The sequence below is a fragment of the Conger conger genome, chromosome 14 (assembly GCF_963514075.1).
Source record: "Conger conger chromosome 14, fConCon1.1, whole genome shotgun sequence".
Lineage (NCBI taxonomy): Eukaryota > Metazoa > Chordata > Actinopteri > Anguilliformes > Congridae > Conger > Conger conger.
In genome coordinates this window covers 4680715-4693435 of record NC_083773.1, presented here as the reverse complement: position 1 = coordinate 4693435, position 12721 = coordinate 4680715, and the positions used below count along the sequence as shown (strand labels likewise).

The 12721-nt window shown below is 57.6% G+C and overlaps 1 protein-coding gene across 2 annotated transcripts in view; it reads left to right on the top strand.

Annotated features, from left to right (window-relative positions):
* ip6k1 (inositol hexakisphosphate kinase 1) overlaps positions 1–12721 on the top strand; it is a 53209-nt gene that overhangs the window by 22927 nt on the left and 17561 nt on the right. For both annotated transcript variants that reach the window (XM_061220789.1, XM_061220790.1), the window contains exon 2: positions 7439–7856. In XM_061220789.1, coding sequence (XP_061076773.1) covers positions 7598–7856 — 259 coding nt within the window. In that variant the 5' untranslated portion in view covers positions 7439–7597. The remainder of the gene's footprint in view (positions 1–7438; positions 7857–12721) is intronic.

Genomic DNA, 12721 nt, shown 5'->3' with positions numbered 1-12721 from the left:
CACCGTTTGGAGATAAAAAAAATCGAGAATGAAAGGCTTTATTCCTTTCTCTCCCCCCCCGTACGTCACCTTTTGTTCGTCCCTCTCTTTGTCTCTCCGTCGGTTCTCATGTTCCAGCGTGCGGTTCTTGGACTCGGGCCGATCCGGGTCTGGTGAAAGGTTCCCCCCCTCCCCGCCCCGCTGCGCCCCGCGCCCCCGTCCCCCGGTTTAAACGTGCGCTGCTCTGCGTGGGGGCGTGCCCCAGGACGGACGGATGGAGGCGGTGCGGAAAAACGGGGGCGTGCCCTCTGCTTTGTGCTCGGGATAACGGGGGGCCCTTCCACGCCCACTCCAGGAAGTTGCACCTCAGCACCTCATATTGTTGGTAAAAAGAAAAAAAGAAAGAGAATTTTTATTCCCCCGTTTGTGTTGGTGTTGGATAATGATGACGTGCAGAACTGCTGAGAATTTGAGCTCCGCGCTCCATTTTGTTTTGGCAGTAGAAGCGTGTGAATGCGCGGTGCGGGGCGTAGCGTGGTTTAGCGTTGACCTGGACGCTAACAGGCGCCCTGCGGTGTGACGCGGTCCGTCCGCCTGCATCACCGCCGGCCGTCACCAGGAGTCCCTCCGTGCCCGGGGCCCCAGGGGCCCGCTCTCAGGGCCCGCTCTCAGGGCCCGCTCTCAGGGGCCCGCTCTCAGGGGCCGCTCTCAGGGGCCGCTCTCAGGGGCCGTTTTGAGCCGTTATCTGATCTGTGACATGGCGAGACGTGCCCTCCCTCTGTGACCCCGCGTTTTCACGCCCGGCGTGTCCGTGGCGGTGTCCTGTTGTCCTGGGGCAGAGGGTCCTCCTGCGGGATGCCCTGACCTGTCCCGTCTCCCCTCGGGGAGTCAGGTGTCCGTGGCGGTGTGGGCGAGCCGGCCGGGGGGAGGGGGGGGGGCGAGGGTGTCCCCTTACCCCCCCCAGCCCTTCACATCTCTGCCCCGGGGCGTCTGTGGAAACCCAAGCCCTGGGTCTGGCCGGCGGCCAGGCCTGTGCGGGCGCTGGGGCGCTGGGGCGCCGGCCCGGTCCGGTTTCCCCTCAGATCCGCGCTCCGGGCCCCTCTCTCAACACCTCCGGGGCGGCCCAGCGCCTCTCAGCACCCCTCCGGACGCGCTCAGACACCTGCGCGCCCTCCGCAGGGGGTCGGCCAGGCGCTGAGGGCCACGGCACCGAGGCGCTGAGGGCCACGGCCGGGGGCCAGTCCGTTCCTGTCCGGTCGCTGGGCTGAGGGGGCGGGGCACATTAGCGTCCTGCGGCTCCTGTTCAGCTCCCGATTGATGCGTTTCCCTTCATTTCCTGTCCTGACCCAATGAGGTAGACCTGGCCCCACAGCCCTGCTGCACCCGAATGAAGAAAAGGTGGGGCCCCTCTGGGTTATGTGCCCCCAGGACAGGGCTCTGGTCCCGTCGATTGTGTCCCGTCCGCTCACAGGGTGAGGTGATCTGGAACTGGACCACAGGCTGAACGCCCAAACGTTCACAGATGAGCCATGCAAATGGGGAATGTGGGGGGAACGTCTTTGCAGGGAGCGCCATGTTTACCGCTGTGTACATTACAGCGCGGTACAGTAACTACAGTGTCAGGTTCTGACTCTCACTGCGCCCCTGTGGATACACCTGCAATCTGAGAAACGACAGCGCTGGATATTATTTATAAATTCTGCGTTAGAATGCAATACTAACGGCAGCCGAGCGACCGAGCTCCAGTTCCGCTCCGCTTTTGCACATTCCGAAGCCTGGGAAACTGCTGAAGCGCTTCAAATCTCACCTCCTGCGCTGGGTAAACACGCTGCACTGCCTTATTTATTGTGCGCGTGGGCTTTTCTGCACTTTGCTCATTGCTAGTGAGCTGGAGTAGAGCTCGCTCATAACCAGAATATATAATCGGTGGCCTTAAATGTAAGCCGGCTATTTAGTTTAATGTTAACACGGCTAGTTAGAGATCATGTAACAGGTTAGCTTGTTTTTGTGTGGAATATGGCGGGGGAGGCCTGTTTTTAAGATGTTATGCAGGGTTCTAAGTGCATCAGAGATGGAATGGAGTGTGTTGTGACATCACAACACCAGTTGTGATTCTGTAGGTTCTGTCTACGGTTGTGATTCTGTAGGTTCTGTCTACGGTTGTGATTCTGTGGGTTCCTTCTCCTCTCTTCTGTACTCCAGGAGGTTCTGCTCAGTCATAGGATTTTTTTTTGTGGTGCTACATTCCCGTGCAGAACGCACATTGCAGCTCCATTGTCCTTGGTGATGCCCCTAAATGAGTTTTCAGATGACGCACCGAGATGGATCGTGTCTGCTTCAGCGGTAGGCAGATGGAACCTTTATGAACAATGAACAACATTTAGGCCTACGCCAAAATCTCAAGCCTACTGTGTTGAGGCCAGTTCGGATGAATCTCATTATCAGCTGACGAGAGAGGTTATAGATTATTTCCAGATGTTGCGTGTGTGTGTCTGTGTATGTGTGTGGGTGGTTCTGTTGTGAGCTAACCCAAGTTGCTCAAGTCTGCTGGCACTGGCTGTGGTCTCGGGTTCAATGTGTCAACTCGACTCCCGAGCAAATGAGACGGATTAACCTGTTGACGTGTCGCTTGTTATGGAAACATAACAAGGTTGTTGTCTGTCCTTTCAATGTAGACTTTGTAGCCTCGGTGTTGCACAGTGAAGACTCTTCCAGCAGTGGCCGTTCTGATGTGGCCGGAGCTTCAGTGAGCGTTTGGCAGTGACTAGCATGCGCTCATCTCCAGTGTATGTCTGTGGTGCGCCGTCCCTGTATTCTCTCATTATCAGATGTGGTCGGCATGCGGCCTCCACACACTGTTATCCCTGCGCGTGTGTGTTTAGATCTGTGCGTATAAATACATCAGCGGGCGGGCGGTGCTCGGCCGTATTTGTGAAAAATGTTTTGGGGCCCGGCGCTAATCCCCGGCCCCCGCGCGCGGCCGGTTTAATTCGGGGGGGAACGTGTCACTTTCCAGCGGCCCGGGACTGGCATGCCTGCGCGGGGAGGCGGGCGGCGCGGGAAAGACGGGGGCTGCGATGACATCACCGCGGCTTGCCGTGACTCCTCCCCTGAGGCCCGCCGCGGTCATGTGACACGCCGGGGACGGGTGCGGTCATGTGACACGCTGGTGTCTGTCTTGGTCATGTGACACGCTGGTGTCTGTCTTGTCATGTGACACGCTGGTGTCTGTCTTGGTCATGTGACACGCTGGTGTCTGTCTTGGTCATGTGACACGCTGGGGGTGGGGGGGGGGTCTGACTCACAGGGCGGGGCTCGGTCATGTGACATATGCTGCGGTGGGGGGGCGCATTCATGTGACACGCTGGGGGTGCAGGTGCTGGCTTGCGGGGCAGAGGGAGGGAGGGGGGAGGAGAAGGTCGTGGGTTTGAAGCCGCGTGTTTATTCAGATGCTCCGGGACTGTTATTTGGGAAATGCACGTGGGCTGCATCGCTGGATGAAACCGCACCGCCCCGCGTGTGTGAGACGCCAGCATGTGAGGACAGGGCAGCGTGTGAGACAGGGCAGCGTGTGAGACAGGGCAGCGTGTGAGACAGGGCAGCGTGTGAGACACGGCAGAGACAGGGCAGCGTGTGGGACAGGGGCAGCGTGTGGGACACGGCAGCCGTGTGAGACAGGGCACGCGTGTGGGACAACGGCAGAGACACGGCAGCGTGTGAGGACACTGGAGCACGCGTGTGGGACAGGGCAGCGTGTGGGGACACAGCAGCGTGTGGGGACACTGGAGCACGCGTGACTTTGAAATCCATGCTCTGGATCAGGAGCGTCTAATAATACCTCCGCCTCACAAGAGGCTGATTAAGGCTGATTAACAAAGAAAACAGCAAGTTTTCCACTTCATAGTCTCTGTCCGTACGCCTGCAAACAGGCCAGACTGACACTCTGTATTTGTACACATAAGACCGTACACATATTTCTGCCTATTTGTGACGTAAGCCAACTTTCTGGAAGATATGTGTGGCCTGTCAGTAGTGTATGTATTTGAGACATGATATTTATTATCTGTGGGATATAGGTGTAGGCTGTGTCGTGTGTCGTGTGTCGGTGTGTCGTGTGCGTGTGTCGTGTGTCGTGTGTCGTGTGTCGTGTGTCGTGTGTCGTGTGTCGTGTGTCGTGTGTGGTGTGTGTGTGTGTGTGTGTGGCAGGTCGTTTATATGCTTGTGTGTAAGTTGGAGCGCTCATGGGAATGGTTATGGCATGTACTCCTATGTAAGTGGCGAAGGCTATGCGTGTACGTGCACATGTGTGGGTAGTATGTGCCGGTATGCGTGTTGGCGTGGACGTGTCGGCGTGTTTATGTGAGGCTGGACTCGGCAGCAGTAATTCAGGCTGGCGGTGTGCAGGCTTGGCGAGGAGTGACCTTGAGAGAGAGAGAGGGAGAGGGAGAGAGAGAGAGAGAGAGAGGAGAGAGGGAGAGAGAGAGAGAGGAGAGAGAGAGAGAGGGAGAGGGAGAGGGAGAGGGAGAGGGAGAGGGAGAGGGAGAGGGAGAGCGTTTCGTAGGGGCACACAGCCGGTGCCGTGGCTGTGCTGGTGCGGCTCTCGTTCCAGGCTGCAGTACGGACCCCGCGGGGCCCCCGGGCTCTGGAGGCGGTGCGTACGTGCAGCCGGCCCCGCGGGGTTTGATTTGCGAGGCGGCGGGGTGGAGCTGTCACTCTCAGGGCGGGGGGGCAGGGGCGGAGGGGGGCGGGGTTGAGCTGTCACTCTCAGGGCGGGGGGGCAGGGGCGAGGGGGGCGGGGTGGAGCTGTCACTCTCAGCGCGGGGGGGCGGGGGCGAGGGGGGGGCGGGGTTGAGCTGTCACTCTCAGGGCGGGGGGGGCAGGGGCGAGGGGGGCGGGGTGGAGCTGTCACTCTCAGCGCGGGGGGGGCGGGGGCGAGGGGGGCGGGGTTGAGCTGTCACTCTCAGCGCGGGGGGGGGCAGGGGCCGAGGGGGGCGGCCTCTCGGCCGGGTGACATTGGCGGAGCGTGACAGCCGATTTCTTACTCTGCCGCTGGCACCGTCCGCCGGCTTGTTGACGGGCAATATTTACCGCCGGCTGCCAGAGGGAAGCGAGGAATCTCTTCATCTTTGTCTGCTTCAGCCTTTTTCGGGCCGTTTCGGCTCATTTAACTCGATTTCGAAGATCGTTCGTGGCCGAGACGAGCCGACCCTGGACGCGCAGGTACGCGTGTCCGAGCCGAACGCCGGAAAACAACGCCCCGCCTTCTCTTGGGTATGACGGAGAGCCGCAAGTGGGCGGCCAATTTGGCGCACTTTTTTTTTGGTTCACTGAATCCCTCTGTAATCCTGCTCGAGTTCTCGCTGTGACGACCTGAACGTTTTCCGGCACCGCGCTGGGAGAGGCGGTCTGGCTCCAGGATGGCAGGATGACTCCGTGCGCTTTGGAAGTGGCTCCTTGGATGCTGTTCTCTGCTGTTTCCACACTAACTCGCCCTCATGGAGCCCTGGGCTCTGGGCTTTATGGGGCGCTGTCAGCGCGTTGCACTTCGATGCTCTGTGGCTCACTGGAGATCTTGAGTTTTGGGGGCTGTAGCATCCTGCAGCGTGTGGTGGGGCGCCCCCAGCCCCTGACCCATACACACACACTCTCACTCACGCACACACACACACACACACACACACACACACACACACACACACACACACACACACACACTCACGCACGCACGCACGCACGCACGCACGCACGCACAGCACGCACACACACACACACACACACACACACACACACACACACACACACACACTCTCACTCACGCACACACACACACACACACACACACACACACACACACACACACACACACACACACTCACTCACTCACTCACTCACTCACTCACTCACTCACTCACTCACACACACACACACACACACACACACACACACACACACACACACACACACACACACACACACACTCACTCACTCACTCACTCACTCACTCACTCACTCACTCACTCACTCACTCACTCACTCACTCACTCACTCACTCTCTCTCACACACGCACACGCACACGCACACGCACACTCACACTCACACTCACACTCACACTCACACTCACACTCACACTCACACTCACACTCACACTCACTCACGCACACCACACACACACACCCGGCCCCTGAGTTTTGGGGGCTGTAGCATCCTGCAGCGTGTGGTGGGGCGCCCCCCCCCTGACTCAGCGGCTCGTTCCCGTGTGCTCCATGGGCGTTGGGCGCTCGTGTGTCTCCTGTGCTTAATGTGCTTATTGGGTTAAGGCTGCACTCACTGTAGTGTCTGGTGATTTCAGGATATGCTGGGTGCAGCTCATTGGTTTCTCTCTCTGGCTCTTGGTCTCAGTCTCTCTCTCTCGCTCTTTCTTTCTCTGTTTCTCTCTCTCTCTCTCTCTCTCTCTGTGCTCTTGCCCCCATCAGTCTGTCGGTGTCCATCCTCGACATCCACCACCACATTTTGGCTTTTGAAGGCCATCTGTCAATTAGGACTGTTGCCAGGAGATGGCATTGATGTTGCAGTGCGTGTCACTGTTCGGGCTTGCCTTGAAACTCTACTGGGGGGTTTAGTGGGTTAGTCTGGAGACAGTACGGGGAATTTAGTGGGTTAGTCTCAAGACGGTGCCTGGAGTGAGGTGGGATGGCGGGACCTTCCTTTAGAGCAGGCTTGGAGCGACAGGGACGGGGCAGGGCCGGGGCAGGGCCGGGGCAGGGACGGGGCAGAGACGGGGCAGGGTGGGTCTGGTGTTTTGGTGGCGGGCGGTGGGGATCGATGGAGCGGTTGTCTGTGCAGGCTAATGAAATGAGGTGTCTGGGCAGGGAGCCGGGACAGACCCCCCCCCCCCATCTGATGTCTGCTGCCAGGAGGAGTCGTGTATTTATCAGGCCTTGAGCCTCAGAGACCGCAGGCGTGCACACACACACACACACACACACACACGCACACGGGCACACACCCTGCCCTGTTTATACACGCCCTGTCCTGTCTGTGTGTACACCATGTTCTGTCTGTGCGCATTTCTACTCTCTCTACTCTCATCCGTATCCTATCTTAACAAAGCACATTTTTCTCACTGTGAAAGATTTTATTAGACGCTCTTGTGTTGTTTGCCAGATATACGACACCATTGAATTTCTGCTTCTTCTCTCTCCTCTCCCTCTCCCTCCCTCCCTTCTCTCTCTATCTCTCTCTCCCCCCTCTCTCTCCCTCTCTCCTCTCCCTCTCTCTCCTTCTCTCTCTCCCTCCCTCCCTCCCTCCCTCCCTTCTCTCTCTCTCCTCTCCCCCCTCTCTCTCCCTCCCTCTCTCCCTCCCTCCCTCTCTCCCTCTCTCTCCCCCCCCCTCCCTCTCTCCTCTCTCCCTCCCTCCCCCCCTCTCCCTCCCTCCCTCTCTCCCTCCCTCCCCCTCCAGGAGGCGGGGTCTCTGAGTGGCGCGGGCGGCCAGCGCGTGGGATTGATTGGCTGGTGGGCGTGGCCGGCGGGCTGGCTCCCCCCCCCCCTGGCGGCAGTGTGCGCTCCCCGCCGCCCCCCCCCTGCGCCCCCCGCTCGCCCGGCCTGCGCCCCCGAGCTCATGCGCCCAGCGCCACGCGGGTCCTCCAACGCCATGTGCCTCCCGCCCGCCTCGGAGCCGGGCGGCCCCGGGCCCCGGGGGCGGGGCAGCGACGGCGGGGGGGGCGTCCCGCTGGAGCCCTTCGTGCACCAGGTGGGCGGGCACACCAGCATGATGCGCTACGACGACCACACCGTCTGCAAGCCCCTCATCGCCCGCGAGCAGCGCTTCTACGAGTCGCTGCCGCCCGAGATGAAGGAGTTCACCCCCGAGTACAAAGGTCAGTGCGCCCCCCCCCCCGCCCGCCGCTCCGGGAAACCGCTCCCGACCTGCTCAGGAACCGCTCCCGGAACCGCTCCGGGAACCGCTCCCGACCTGCTCAGGAACCGTTCCCGGAACCGCTCCCGGGAACCGCTCTGGGAACCGCTCCCGACCTGCTCAGGAACCGCTCCCGGAACCGCTCCCAGAACTGCTCCTGAACCACTCAGGAACCGCTCCTGAACCGCTCAGGAACCGCTCCTGAACCGCTCAGGAACCGCTCCTGAACCGCTCAGGAACCGCTCCCGGAACCACTCAGGAACCGCTCCCGAACACTCGGCTACGCAAAAGCGCGGCTATGCCGGAACGAAGGTTACATATTACAGGGGTCACCCGTGGAGAGATGTTTAGACTGCATCGGCAGCAATAAAACCCATCTGCCCGGCCACTGCTATGCACTCTGTAGCCACGGAAATGGTTTCTCGTTTGGTCTCCGACATCTTAATGTAGTTCCCTTCACGGGGTGACTCTGGCGTATCTCCCCCGCACTGCAGCGAAGATCCCGCGGCGTTTCATTGCCCTGCGCTCATGCGATTGGCCCTCAGGGATCCGAATGATACGTGCCACCCAATCAGAATGCAGTGCGTTGAACTTTCAGGGCATTACAAGTCGCACCTGGTGTGACACACAGCTCCGCCACCGTAAACATCCTCGTTTACTTTAGCGAACCGTCTCTCGGTCCGTGGCAGAGTTCTCAGCAGTGCGGGCTGCGGAGCGGGGCGGGGAAAGTAAACAGTCTTCTCATCCCAATAGCATCTGGGCTCGAAAGACTGCCTGTTTGTCAAGTGCCCGAGTGGCTGAAGTGTTTCTTTTACCGTGGCGACCGCGGAGAACCGTTCCTCTGGAGACGGGGAGCAAAAACACGCGGCTGTTTTGACGTTAAACGTCGGCGTCGCAGATGGGAACCAGAGCACAGGGATTAGGAAATGAAAGCGGTTTTTTTTTTGGGTCTGCCATGCGTGCGCTGCGTTTCATCTCCTGGGCGCGCGTCGGCACGGGAACGTGAGGCGGGCGCGGAAGCAAGGCGCCATTCTGGCTCTGAACATGAAACGCCGGGATTTGATTATTCCTGATCAATCAGGAGATGGTGGCTTTCGGTTTGTGAATGTATCAGTCACAGCCGGAGAACTTAGCTTAGGTTATGTCACGAGCGTGCGCATCGAAAGCTGCTTCTCTCTGCCGGAGCGACAGTTCAGCAATGACGTTAGATGTATTTCTGACCTGAAAAATCCGGATTTCTTGATTAGTTCAGGTATAAATTCTAGAAAATTGCATCCCCGTGCAGAATCATTGAATTCATGCATAATGTAAAGTGGCTTGAAAATGTTTAATTAACCATGCATTGCCACAGAGAGATATATCCACTACACAGCCATACAATATCTATTCAAAGTAATACATTATAATTTCACTATAATAATTCTCAAATGTACCACTCACAAGTAAATTGTATTTGAGACGGAAGGAAGGCTGGGTGAGGGATTAAGAGCTGAAAAATGGCAAACTCCACACATTCCGGTCGGAATTCCTACCCTGTACATTGTTGTGGGGAGACAGTGTTACCCACTGCACCACTATAAAACATTTCTATTTACAAACATCATGATCGATAGATAGATAGAAACGTTTGTTGCAGGGAAGTCCCACTGAGACCAAGGTCTTTTTCAGGGGAGCCCTGATTACAATAAAACATTTAAAAGTGACAGTTTTATAAAAAACTAAATTTAAAGTTTGCATCCTAGAAATCGCATACACCACACGACATATGGGGATAAAAAACTGTGCAATGAGACTAAAACATTTATTAGCCATTCGGTCAGGGAATTTGTGATGTCATCAAGGTACCTGACCCAGTAGCTCAGAGTCTGCTCAGTTTTGATTGATCTTCTGTTGCTGATGCTTTTAATACATACCATAATAACATCACTAAATGTAGTTTGCAACCATTCACAGACTTACTGTTGCAGTCATTTTAACTGAACAGACTTTACCCAGGACACTGATTTACCGCTGGCTGAATCAAATCGCTCAGTCGCACAATGCCCCACAAAAATAGACGGTATAAAGGCGTGGGTCGCAATTTGCGAGGTCTCGGCTCCTGCAGAGTTTGATTTAAGGAGCGGATCCGGTTTTGACCGGGTTCTGCTGGCCAGCCGATTCCATTCACGGGCCGCACCAGTGCCCTTATCTTCCGGCGCAGGTGGGCTGAAGGAGCGCAGGGACCGCCCGCCCGCCCCCTCGCCCCCTCGCCCCCTCGCCCGCCATCCCAATGAATCAGAACGCGCCAGAACCCGAGCCCCTTTCAAACGACAGCGCGGCTGACACACGAGCCGCCGAGAGGAGATTGTCTCTCTGGTCTTATCGCGCGGACGCGCCGCCCGTCTGTCCCCCGGGGGTCATAAAGTCACGCGGGGGGGGGGAGGGTTGCGTCATCGCGGGAGAACGCGCTTACGAACCGGAAGCCGATTGGTGACGGCAAAAAGCGATGACCTCCGCGGAGATTGGTGGACGCTTTCTCCCGAGGTCTCGGTGTTGCCCGGGCGATGTCACGACCGTCTTAAGACGCCGGCGTTCCCCTGGAAGGGGGGCGATCCTCGTTACTCTCTCGGGCCGGCGGTGGAGCTCGAGGTGGAGGTGGAGCTGCCGCGGTGGGCGTTTCAGGAGCGCGGCTTCAGGAGGCTCCCACGTGCTTCAGGAGCCATAAACAAACTCCACAATTTGCCAACATCTCCCGGTCGCTCCGTTCTGGGCCCGGAGGGCGGTGGAGCAACTTGGCCCGGCCCATTTTTTTCCGTCCGTTAGCCTCTGTCCTCTGCCGCGGTCCCCACGAGGTGGTAAAAATAGGGTGGCCCCCCGCAAGCTCAGCATTGTTTACTCATGACAACAAGGCGGGGACAATCGGTCCTAAATGGCAGAGGCATGCTGCAAATGGAGAATTGGGTTATTAATAGGAGCGGGTGGCACCGGACTTGTCACGGCAACATGCAAGTTAACGGCCTGAGTCATGAGCGAAGCATTGGGTCATCCGCTGTCGCAAGGCCTTGTTTATTCTCTTTTTATTTTATTTTAAAATTTATTTCAGATTTTGGTAGCCAATTGTACCCTATCTAATTCAATTAGCGTTAGCTGGGGGATGCACCGCCCACACCCTCGGCGGCCTGAAGGGATCTGGCGATCCGAGAACAACACGCCTTCTTCAAGCCGTCTCGTCTCGTGCTCGTGACCGCGATTCTGAGGCGCCCGGGGTGCTGTTGTGTGCGGCGATCCTGCTAACCCTGCCAAGCCCCTCCCTCTGATCCTCTAACCCTGCCAAGTCCCTCCCTCTGGAGCAGCAAGCCAATTGTGCCGCTCCACGTGAGCCGGCCAAACTCGGCTTTTTGGCAGGTCCGGGAATCGAACCCCGGTCCCCCGTGTGCAACTGCAACGAGCTGCAACCGCAACCCACTGCAAAAACTGTGCTCTTAAAGGTCAGGCAATGCTGTCATATCAGATAAGCTGATGACCTCACCTCCAGGCCCGTCCCGTGGGTGAAGGTCATCTTGATAAGAGCAACGCGGGCCGTCTGTTGAGTCATGATCTCCGGGGTGAAAGAGAAAGGGCTTTTTCTTTCCTTCTCCCTGGAAAGTTGTGTCTGTGACCGCTCTCCCTTTGCCCTTCTGAAAGCACCCCCGCTCCTGGTCATTAGCGGGCCCCTTGTTTTGATGTTGTGGTGAAGTGGAACCGCGTGAGCGTTCGTTTCGAGGCTCGGGGGGGGGGGGGAAGGAGGAGAAGGAGGAGAAGAAGGAGGAGGAGAAGGAGGCTCGGGGGGGAAGGAGGAGTGCGGTCAGAGCGAGGGCTTGGTGGTTGTCAGAGAGCCGTCTCTCAGTGACTCACCCGATGGCCATCGCGCTTACCTCAGCTCTGCGAGTTCAAGGCGTCGGGCGGACCTGGCCACGCCCACCCGCTGTCGAGACGTGTGAACTGCCCTTCTGCACGGCTTTGTTTTTGTGTGACAGATATCAATCTCCATGTCTGTCAAAGGCTACAGGGGTTTACTGCTGTGGGGGAGAAAAAAAAAAGAAGAAAAAAAACAGCTTTGCGAGATTCACCCGAGGTTAGCGGTCAAATGAGAACTGTACTGCCTTAGGAGGAGGGAGACGGAGAGGGAGAGGGAGAGAGAGAGAGAGAGAGAGAGAGAGGGAGAGAGGGAGAGAGAGAGAGAGAGAGCTGCAGACTGTAAGACACTGGAGCGCCACAGGGTTTGTTGTTCTGTGAATTACGGTGAAGTTCTGCGCGGTAGGTCGTGGAGAATTAATTTCCGTTTAATTGCTGTTTATTTAGAATCTGGGCGATCCGCCGCGTCCTCATCCTGACTCTTTCACGCACTTGAACTCACACACCCTCGCCGTGATGTAATCTTTGCAAGATTAGATATCCTCTCCCCTGTCCGATTCTCTGGATAACCAGCTGCCACTACCCCGCGCCTCTCCTCCAGCGTGTGCGCTGATGGTCTTCAGCTGATAATGCTGGATGAAGGGCACGATGTTTGGCTTAAAAGCACCCTTCTGGTCCTCAGCCATTGATTTGTTTGCCTCTGTGCTGAATCTGTGAAGGAGAGGCGGGCCAAATCAGGCTTTAAGAGCCACTGAAGCGAGCCAGGAGTCCAGTCCCTAATTCCCATTAAACTGAGCCCTTCCTGAATTAGCTGCTTAGCTTTGCAGACCTTTGCTTTCTCTGGCACAAACACACGCTCCCAGCCCGCATATACACACACACACCCACACGCGCGCACACACGCACACACCCACACACGCACACACGCACACACGCACCCACACACGCACACAC